General features: G+C 58.6%; 1 protein-coding gene across 1 annotated transcript in view; it reads left to right on the forward strand.

Annotated features, from left to right (window-relative positions):
- The window catches only part of A4GALT (alpha 1,4-galactosyltransferase (P1PK blood group)), a 28,377-nt gene extending 19,062 nt beyond the window's left edge, over positions 1 to 9,315 (forward strand). The window contains exons 4-6 of the mRNA XM_025881929.2: positions 345 to 485; positions 1,285 to 1,345; positions 2,072 to 9,315. Of these exons, the coding sequence (XP_025737714.2) occupies positions 345 to 485; positions 1,285 to 1,345; positions 2,072 to 3,179 (1,310 nt within the window). The 3' untranslated portion in view covers positions 3,180 to 9,315. The remainder of the gene's footprint in view (positions 1 to 344; positions 486 to 1,284; positions 1,346 to 2,071) is intronic.
- The last annotated feature ends 1,434 nt before the right edge of the window (positions 9,316 to 10,749 follow it).

The raw sequence follows: 10,749 nt of genomic DNA on the forward strand, positions 1-10,749 counted from the left end.
GAAGGTGCGCAGGCCCGCGTGGTGCTTACAGCGGCCCGTCTGGCTAAGGCCCTCCGTCAGTGTCAGCTGGCCAGGAAGCCACCTTCACCTGGCTCTGTTGGACCCTTTGCCCCGTTTCAGCTGTCACCAGCGTCGTCCTTGTCTGTTTCCAGATGGTTCCCCCCCACGCGCTGAGAGCTCCCCCAGGGCAGAGCTGCAGCCTAGCTCTTCTCTTCTCCCAAGCACCCTCCCTGTGGGGCCGAGAGAGCCAGTGAATCGGTGAACAGGTGACCCTGTGTGGCTGGGGGACGAGGCCTCCGTGAGCCCGCCACCCTCCTCACTCTGTGTCTCCCCGTGTTTTGCAGATGGATTTGTGGGTGCGGAGAGTGTGTGGAAGGGCCGTGTTCCTGTTGGCAGAGAAGTCTGGCTGCTGAGCCAGGGCGTGTCTCCCAGAGGGCTGCCGGGCTGCCGGACCCCCACCTCGCCGCCATGGGCCGCCCAGGCTGGTCAGTTACCAGCCAGTGACGTCAGCGCGGTTCCCAGCCCTCCACTGGGAGGGCACGCCAAAGTCTCGAGTCCCAGCCTCCTGGCACCACTCTCAGGCCGTGAGACCTGTCTGTCCTGGGGAGCGGTTGACTCCGGCCCCCGTTAGCCCCCAGGCTGCGCGGTCCCTCCACCCCACTGTGTGTCCACATTCCCTGGCCTCTAAAGTAGAAATGATCCAACCACCCCTGGGGTTACGGAGAGCCAGAGGGGGTGTGCATGGGGGCACCGAGAATTTAGAAGACGCTGAGTAAACGCTGGCTGGGATTCTGTGACTAGTGAGAACAGACAGGTGAATGTGCACCGAGTCCCCAAAGTGCCAGGCACGTTCCCACATCCCCTGCACCGTTTCTGTCCCAGGCAGGATGGTACAGTGTTGAGAGAGTAGACTCTGGAGCCAGGTGGCCTGGCTTCAAGCCCGCACCCCGCCACTTGCCTGCCACGGGACCGTGTGTGAGTTACCAGACTTCTTGGTGCCTCGAGGTCCTCACCTGTGAGATGGGGGTGATGATCACCACTGCACAGGGCGGCCGTGGGGGTTCAGCGAGTTAAATGTGTATGACGTCCCAGTCAGGCCACCTGGCACATGTGTGGTGATGGTCAACCCTTTAGTGGGTTCCAGTGTTCTTGCCCTGGAGGTGTGAGCTGAGTGAGTTGCCCCAGGTCTTAGCTGGTTCAGGCAGACTTGAGGTCCCATGTCTCCCAGGTGCTCCCATAGCCCTGCCCTTGGGGACAGAGCCCAAGCCTATTTCCTCTCCCCAGCCACCTGCCGGGCCCCCAGGATGTTCTTGGTTGCTGGCCAGGTGGACATCACCAGGAGAAGGTGAGGGTCGAAGGAAAATAGTCCTAGGCTCCAGACCTGTGTCTATAAGAAGCACGGTCCAGGGCAGGGGCTGGGGAAGCCAGCCGCCCAGGAGAGAGACTCCATTGTGTCTGAGACAAGGGCTTTAGGACCCAGCATGCATCCCCATGTGCCTGGAGCCCACTCACCCTGCAGGCTTGCCTGCCAGGCCCTTAGCACGCCAGTGCCCAGGCCTGCCCAAGCCCCAGGCTTTTCTGCTGAAAGGTCCCAAGGCTACTTGGCAGTCTGCCCTCTTGGAGCAGCTCCAGGCCTGGCACAACTGTGGAACTGAATGGGGCTAAGGGGTCCGTGGGCTAGGCCTCGAATCACGGGCTGCCAGTGGCCTGAGGGGCCCAGGTGTCACGGGACAGAGAGGCCCGTGGGCCACGTGGTAGAGGCATCACTTCTGACAACCTCGCTTGTGCCAGACCCTGGCCTGGGCCCGCGATGGCCATATGTGGCAGGTAGCACTGGCTCAGGTGTCGGGAAGCGCCCAGGTGTGTCACAGAGAGCAAAAGGAACTCTGCCCAGACCGTGGCCCCTGGCCTGCCGTTGCCCTTTTGCAGGTGAGGAAGGAGGTGGGACTCAGAGCCAGCAGACCCGTGGGCTTTTGGAAGCCCGCATTGGCCGTAGCTGGTGCTTGTGGGAAGTGTTTTTCAGGCCAGAGATACCAGCAGTCTGCCCGAATGTGATGCTCGTCTCTTGCAGACCAGCCAGTTCGTGCTGTGGCCTCCTGGTGTCATCTGGGGAGAACATGTCCAGGCCCCCTGAGTGCCTGCTGCGGCTGCGCCGGGGAGCCCCGAGGCAGCGCATCTGCACCCTGTTCATCATCAGCTTCAAGTTCACGTTTTTCGTCTCCATCATGATCTACTGGCACATTGCGGGAGAGCCCAGGGGCCAAAGAGAGTTCTCTAACTTGCCTGCCGACGTCCCCTGCCCCCGACTGGGGTCCCCTACGCTGCTTTCCAGCACCCCGCCTCCAGGCAACATCTTCTTCCTGGAGACATCAGACCGGACCAACCCCAACTTCCTATTCATGTGCTCGGTGGAGTCGGCCGCCAGGGCCCACCCGGAGTCCCGGGTGGTGGTCCTGATGAAGGGGCTGCCCGGCGGGAACGCCTCCCTGCCTCGGCACCTGGGCCTCTCGCTCCTGGGCTGCTTCCCCAACGTCCACCTGCTCCCGCTTGACCTGGACGAGCTGTTCCGGGACACGCCACTGGCGGCCTGGTACGCGGCCCGGCAGCGCCGCTGGGAGCCCTACCTGCTGCCCGTGCTCTCCGACGCCTCCCGGATCGCGCTCCTGTGGAAGTTTGGTGGCATCTACCTGGACACGGACTTCATCGTCCTCAAGAACCTGCAGAATCTGACCAACACGCTGGGCACTCAGTCCCGCTATGTCCTCAACGGTGCCTTCCTGGCCTTCGAGCGCCACCACGAGTTCATGGCGCTGTGCATGCACGACTTCGTGGCCCACTACAACGGCTGGATCTGGGGCCACCAGGGCCCGCAGCTGCTCACGCGGGTCTTCAAGAAGTGGTGCTCCATCCGCAGCCTGGACGAGAGTCACGCCTGCCGCGGCGTCACCGCCCTGCCCTGCGAGGCCTTCTACCCTATCCCCTGGCAGGACTGGAAGAAGTACTTCCAGGAGGTCAGCCCCGAGGAGCTGCACCGGCTGCTCAAGGCCACCTACGCTGTCCACGTGTGGAACAAGAAGAGCCAGGGCACGCGCCTTGAAGCCACGTCCCGGGCGCTGCTGGCCCAGCTCCATGCCCGCTACTGCCCCACGACGCATGAGGCCATGAAGATGTACTTGTGAGGGGCCCGCTGGGCCACCCTCCCTGCACCACCAGGCGCCCTGACGGAGAAGGGCTCCTGGCCACCTTTCCTGGTGGGGGCGAGACGGGAGGGCCCGGGAGAGGGAGGCTGGAGTTGCCGCAGCCTAGGATTCGGGCAGGCTCGGGGGAGGGTGGGGAGCTGTTGGTCCCAGAGGTGTGCCTGGAGGATGCGCTGCAGGCCCCCGGATCCGCTCCCTTCAGGGTGAGGCTGGTGGGACACCCCCGGGCCAGTGTGCTTTCTCAGGGTGAAGGCAACAAGTGGGGGGGTTGGGGGGCCCCAGCCAGAATCGGCTGGAGTAAGCCAGGGGAGCCTCTGGGTCTTCTGGACAACACACCAGAGCCGTGCACGTCAAAGCGGCTTCCGGGATGTCACAGGGAGGCCAGGCTGGTGGGGGCCCGAGGTGCCCACAAAGAGAACATGGATGGAGAAGCCCCAGAACAGGGGTAGGAAGGAGAGGGGAGCTCCTGAGGAAAGGGGGGAGGCAGCAGGGGTGCACACCCAGCCTCGTGAGCCTGGGTTGGGGGGGCAGAGTGCTTTGCTCTTCTCTGCCTTTGGTTTCTTCTTCGGAGGAGCCGGCCTGGGGAGCCCTTTGGGGGAGGCTTGCCTGCTCACCCCATTCTCTCTCCTTTCCAGAGATGTTGCAGGGGTGCCATGCGCCAGCCGGCCACTCCAGGGCATGGCAGCATGGAGTTCTTTTGGCTCAGGAAAAGCATTTTAAGAAAACCACCCCCCACGCTGCCCACAATAAACACGGGATAATAAACATAATAAAAACAACTCCCTGACACCAAGTGCTTGGTGGTTGATAAAAGGAATCCACTCCCACAAGCCCGCATTAGTCCCATTCTGGAGACAGGGAAGCAGCTGGGGGGCCGTGTCCTGACATGCTTGAGGTCACTCAGCCCTGCCCGGAGAGCAGTCCAGGGACCCGGGGGGTGGGGGTGGGTTGGGGGGCCCAGCCGGACACCCCAGGAGCCCATTACCAGAGTAGGGGCATGCTGCCCCCAGGCCTAGAGGGGTAGGTGTCAGGGTCTGTGGGGTCCCTCCTGGCCCAGATCCTGGGAGAGACCGGAAGTGCCTTCCAGGCAGCCGCAGGGCTGGGTAGGAGGAAAATGCTCTCTGCCAGGTGTGGCCCCGGCTGGTTCGTGCTGAGGAAGCCCTCTCTGGGAGCTGGGCATTCTAGCCAGGCTGGAGAAGCACTTCCCTGAGGGACCAGGGGTGCTGCCAGGCACTCTGGGAGTCGGCAGGCTGCTCTTTGGCAGCCGAGGGGGAGATGTTCAGAGACCTCTGGATTCTGACCTTCTTGGGCAGCCTAGTTAGGAAGTGAGCTCCCCGGCTCTAGGGGTATTCAAGAACAGGTGATACTTTGATGACAGCAATGGATTCCATGTCAGTTATTTCTCCAACCACAACATCATTCACGCTTTTTAAAAAAATATTTATTTGAGAGAGGTTGTGAATGAGAGAGAGAGAGAGCGCACGGGCCGGGGGGAGGGGCCGAGGGAGAGGGAGAAGCAGGCTTCTCGCGGAGCAGGGAGCCCAACCCAGGCCTCCATCCCAGGACGCTGGGATCATGACCTGAGCCGAAGGCAGATGCTTAACCGACTTTGCCACCCAGGCGCCCTAACCATATATACTTAAGCAAGTAAGACAGATGCCCTCATAGGTTCAAGCCTTGTGTAATCGGTCACTTGGCCATGGCATGTGAGTGCCTACTAGGCACGAGCGTGCAGAGAGGACAGTGTCACCCGCTCGCCCTCAGCGCCGCTATGGTTCCCCATTGCCTGACTCGGGCTGGATTACAGGTCCGCCATGGTCCTGCCCTCTCCAGCCTTGGGCATTGCCCTCCACTCACGCTTAACTGCATAATTTTTTTTTCTTCCCCGGAGAGAGAGAGCCTGTACTTGCTTGGGGGCAGGCGGGGGGGTGCAGAGAGAGAATCTTAAGAATCTGAAGCAGACTCCATGCCCAGAGCAGAGCCTGACGCAGGGCTCAACCTCACGACCCTGAGATCATGACCTGAACCAAAACCAAGAGTTGGATGCTTCCCCAACTGAGCCACCCAGGCGCCTCTAAACTGCACATTCTTGACTCTTCTCCCTCTGCTAATGGCCACAAGTTGATACTCGTACACTGCTGTGCAATGCCCTTCCCAGCCATCTTCACCAACAGACTCCTGTTCCTTCCCATAAGGCTGACGTCCCCTCCCGGAAGCCTTCTCTGACTGCCCTTCCTCCAGCCCCACAGCTCCCAAGCATCTTGCTTGACTGTTGGGTTCTTGGCCTGTTCCCCCAAAGATCTTGTGGGGAGAGCCATGGCAAAGCCTTCTCAGGGCTATTCCTGGGTTTGGTCTCAGGCTCCCAGCGGGGCACATCCATGTCACTTTGGGGGGGGGGGGGGACTTCAAGGAGTTCCCAGCAGTCCATGCAGAGCTGAGGGACCAACTCTGGGAGCATCAGAAAGATCGCTGGGCCCTTGGCCACCCCTGACACCTTCTAACCCAGGGGCCCTGGCCAGGCTGGAGTAGCTGAAGCCCGTTCTGTCAGAATACAGCTTGGCCAAATGTTTACAGACCTTCTCAGAGGACCTCATTCTGGAAATGGGGCCCAGAAGGGAGCCTTGGCCCCAGACGCTCCTCACATCATGCCAGTCGGGGCCAAGAATGGGAAAAGTCTCAGATGTTCCTGGCATCCTTTCTCTGAGGAAGTGGGCAGGCAGGGGAACGTAGTGGGGCACAGAGGTGACTTTTCCTCTCTCATGTTCCACGAAGGACCCTCCATCCATCAACCTGACAGTTGGGAGGGGGAGGGCTGAGCCTCGCTGAGCCTGCCCCAAACCCAGCCTCTTAATGCAGCAGATAGAAACCAGTTAGGATCCCCCTGGCCGGAAATAATGGCAGCATCCTGGAGAAGAGAAGCTGAGGGGATGGGTGTGGGCCGGCAGAGGGAAGGTGGAAAGGCTGATTCATCTCCCAGCTCTGAGGCCACAAGGTGCCACCCTCACCACCCAGCCCTGCGGACCCCAGCCTCTGTCCATCCTGGTGGAGTGTTCTTGGCCCTCTTTTGGTCTGGGAGGAATCGTCCCAATGCCCAGGACAGAGCAGGGGAGCGTGAGGATCCCCCTTGCTGCCTCCTGGCCTCTGTGCCCTGGCCAGGACCGTGCCTTGTTGCCTCTTGTGCAGAAATGGATGGGACCAGCCTCCTCACGTGGTTGTGGCGATTGAATGGGCGAGCAGGGCACCTGGCACGGAGTACAGTATATATAACACCCCCCCAAATGCTATGTGGGGAAACTGAGGCTTAGCCAGTAACGGCCAGCACTGAGATTAGAACCCAGCCCTGGGCGGTCCTGAGGCCTGAGCTCCAGGCAGGAAGGAGGCAGGCTCCAGGAGCTGGAGAGGGTTCTTCCCTTTCTTTGAGAGGGTTTTTCCTGACCTCCCTGTGCAACATCCACAGACCAGAGCACCATCCCCCCACCCCACCCCACCCACACACCCCTTCCCGGTTCCTCTGCCTCTCCCCCATTCCGTTGAGACCCTGTGCTTGGTGCTGTCCCATCCCAAGCTCGCAGTTGCCTGATGCCCTGGCAACCTTGGGCTGCCCCCCTTCATGGTAGGAGCCGGAACATTTGCCAGGCAACTGAGTTCTCCAGTTCTCGGAAAAGAGAAAGGAAGGGCCGGCTCTGTGGAAACCTGCCCTGGGGACAGTAATCAGATCCTAGGAACCCTGTGGTTTGTTTCTGGCGGCTGCGTTTGCAGATGTTTTTGTCTGGGAGTTGGGGAAGAAGATGAGGGCCCATCCCTTCATGGGGGTTCAGCAAGCGGCCCAGCAGGGCCTGAGGCAGGTGTGTTGTCAATAACTGAATGAACCTTCCCAGCTGACCAAGCACAGGCAAGGAGGGCGGTAGCCTGCCCAGCAGTGCTGGGGTGAGGGGATGATCTCCTCTGCCTCTGTATCAATACCCAGCTTCTTGTTCAACTATTACATTGGAATGTCCTCCATCTGAGTGCCTAACAGAGACAAAGGATGAGTGAGTAACTAAGAAGTGTGTTCCTGGAAGTCTGGCTTCAAGGTTCACTTGTTCCTAAATCTCTGCTAGTCCTGATAGGGGCAGCCCAGTGCAAGGCACGCTGGGAATTCAGCTGTGAGCTCCGGGCTTGAGACGACACAGCTTTCGGGACCTGACAACCGGCAGTGGACTCAAGGGTGATCTGGGCTATGGGGGAGGGAACACCCGCTTTCCTGGGCAAGGGGCCATAGTAGGAGGGAACCAAGGTGGTGGGTGAGACTGGACTGTGGGGGGGAGGTCCCCAAACAGGAAAACATTCGTCACAGCCGTGGTCCACCACCAACACAAATCAGAACCCAGCCCCCAGCCCCACCAAGTTCCAAGGAGAGAAACAAGATCTGAGAGGGAGCCTCTGGCTGCTAGAAACAACGCAGGGTGATTGAAACCACAAAGGCATTTAGCGTCCACACGATGTATCGGTTAAGGTACCCAGGGAGCTGCTGTAATGAAAAGACTCCAAAAGAGAGTTGCCTAAAGAAGGCAGAAGTTTGTTCCTCTCTCACGTCACAGCCCCCAGGTGAGTACTCCGAGGCCCATGGGGCTGCTCTGCCATCCCCAAGATGGGGCATCTAAAAGGCTCCAGCTGCTGCCATTTTCCAACTAGTGGGAAGGGGGGGAGAGAGTGCCCAGGGCAACCTGCTTTAATCCAGAAGTTTGCATACACTCCTGCTCACATCCCATTGGCCTAGACTTAAATCACTTGGCCACACCCAGCTGCCAAAGCTGGTCTGAAGCTGAGGGTCAAGCAGCCCGCTAAAACTCATCCTGTTCTATTCCTAAACAGATGGCAGGAAAAATGGACCCAAGAGAACAGTTAGCAGCGTCTGTCACATAACCAGGAGTCTGGTGATAGAGTGCCTCCAGGGTTGGTTAAGTCAGTAGCTCATCGACATCTTCATATCTTCAAGGATCTCATGAGTTGATTTTTGGTCTGAAGTTCGTCCCCTCGGGGCTTCAAGATTGTTGCCACTGCTCCAGGCATCATACCCTCATGCACTAATCAAAAAGGCAGAGTAGAGAATGTTCCTCCCTTGTGTCTGGGAAAACTTTCTCAGAAGCCCCCTTCTCCAGCTGACTTCCCCAACTTTCATTGGCCAAATAAGTAGCATATGCCCATTCCTACCCCGATTACTAGCAAAGGGGGTCCAAATGCTCAGGGCAGAGCAGGGAAGCCCAAGGATCTGTCTTCCCTGCCTCCTGGCCTCTGTGCCCTGGCCCAGGTTATGCCTTGTTGCCTCTTTTGAAGAAATGGATGGGACCAAGGACTGGCTTAGACCAATTGAGATTTATCCCCAAGGTCTGGGAAGGGTGCCCCACTTCCTTCCCAATACAGGGCCACCTGAGGGCGGAACAAAATCAGGGTTCCCTTAGCAAGAAAGAAGAGGGGGAGGTATGTCTGTGGGTAAGGAGCCTCCACGGGAACCGTACTTCCTGCCCACCTGCTCTGCCCTAAGCCCCACAGTAGACACTTTCCTGCACCCGATTTCATTCACCTCACTCCTGTGAGGAGGACACCAGCTGTGATTTATATATGAGGGGTGGAGACTCAGAGAGGTTAGGGGACCTGCCTCAGGCCACACAGCCAATATGTGGCAGAGCTCAGTTCCAGCCCCAATGGGCGGATGAGCAGAACGGTAGCTCAGAGGAGACGTGAACGTGTAGGACTCTAGAGCCAGGCCCCTCCCACCGCAGGATGGCCCAGCAGAAGTCCCGTGACAGGGCCTTCTTAGTTCCGTGACCAGCAAAATAAGATCTTAGGAAGTATTTCGTGATGATGTAAATGGCGGAGTATTTTTGCAGACTCGGGGTTTAATTCTACATTGTAATTGAATGAATGCACACTTTACCCTAAGGCTCTTTGCAGAATCGGTTTTTTGTATCTGTTTTATTAGATGCCGTACACAATTTTACTCTTCTGGCCTCTCACTCATTCCATGACTGGTTGGTGTTGAGACCATTGGAAGATCCATTAATCATGAAGGAAATTAATCTGTTAGGGTTCATTTCGATTGTAAACAGCGACAACAAAGTAAACGTGACTTAAACGAGTTAGAGGTTACCTTCTCACTTGCGAAGAAGCCCAAGGCGGGCAGCCCAGGGCTGGTGTGGCCGCGCCGCAGAGTCCATGAGCCAGGTTCCCATCAGCTTGAGGTTCCACCACCCTCAACACGTGGGTTCTGCCTTCCAGTCCAAGATGGCTGCTCAAGTGTCAGCATCACATATGCATTCCAGCCGGAAGGAATAAGAAAGGATTGAAGTGGGACACTCTCTGCCCATTAGAGGGAGTCCCCCACAGTGGCATATGGTATTTACACCTCATCGCATTTGTAAGAACTTAGGCGTAGGACAACGTAGCTGCAAACGAGGAGTTGCCCTGTGATACCATCTCTTTACAGCCTTGGCACCCACGGGGCTGGGACAGCCCTGCGGGGTTGTTCTGAGTTGGGGCGAGGGGCTGGGTCTTTACAGCCCATGCTGATTAGTCATTGGGTGCAGGTTGACCTCAGAAGACATGATCTTAGGCAAGGCAGCCCTTTTTAGCCCCCCAAAAAGGCCAAGAACTGAGGACCATGTTCCAGGCGCTCTCCTAGCAGCTAGGGAATGAGTTCTTCATTCCAGCAGGGGAACCTGGAGAGCTCCTCACAGCATCCATCCCAATCCTGTAAGATTCCACTTAAGTGATGCTCAGAGACAGGCCAAATAATCCATGGTGTTAGAAGTCAGGATCGCGGCGGCCCTTGGAGGGGGCTTCGGGCTCTGGTTACCGTGTTTCTTCATCGGGTGCTGGCTGCATGGAGGTGTCACTTTGTGAACCCCCACTGACCGTACACTTACGGTTTGTGTGCTTCCCTGAAATAGCAAAACAGAGGCTGGGGGGTCGGGGGAGAGGGTTACAGAGGCTGTCATGCCTCTGTGCAGGACAACGTCAGGGGCTGGGGTACAGCCTGGCTGCCGGCTTGGGAATGGGAGGACGAGCCAACAAGAACGAGGTGAAACTTGAATGTGAGGGGCCCCCGGAGAGGTGGCTCCAGATCCACGATCACCCAGACTGAGCTGACGCAAGGCCATGGCCAGGGATGCCTTAGAAAGGATGAGCTGGCCCCAGGCCAGGGTGCCAAATAAGGAGCCTGGGGGCCAAAAACCCATTTTAGGGGCATGCCTACCCCCAGAGATGGGTCCTGAAGAAGCAGCTAGAGGAGGTGGAGAGAGGACCAGAAGCCAGAAGTGTCCGAGGAGTGAGCCCGGGGTGGGGAAGGGGGAGGCCTTCTGGAGCTCACAGAGGCCCCCGGTGTTAACAGCTGGGGCCCTCGGAGCCCCCGAGCTGGCAGTGCCAGGCACTCTCTCTTTGGGCACAGGCATCGAGCAGGCCACACCTGCCCATTTAGGAAGAGGGTTGGCAGCAATCAGGGAGGCCTTGCAGGGATCCCAGGCAGAGGAGGCCCTGGCAGAGCTGCTGGAGACTTGGCTGGGTCCCTGCTGTC

Source organism: Callorhinus ursinus, unplaced genomic scaffold (assembly GCF_003265705.2).
Source record: "Callorhinus ursinus isolate GAN/ISIS: 27379988/994484 unplaced genomic scaffold, GSC_fseal_2.0 scaffold48, whole genome shotgun sequence".
Classification (NCBI taxonomy): domain Eukaryota; kingdom Metazoa; phylum Chordata; class Mammalia; order Carnivora; family Otariidae; genus Callorhinus; species Callorhinus ursinus.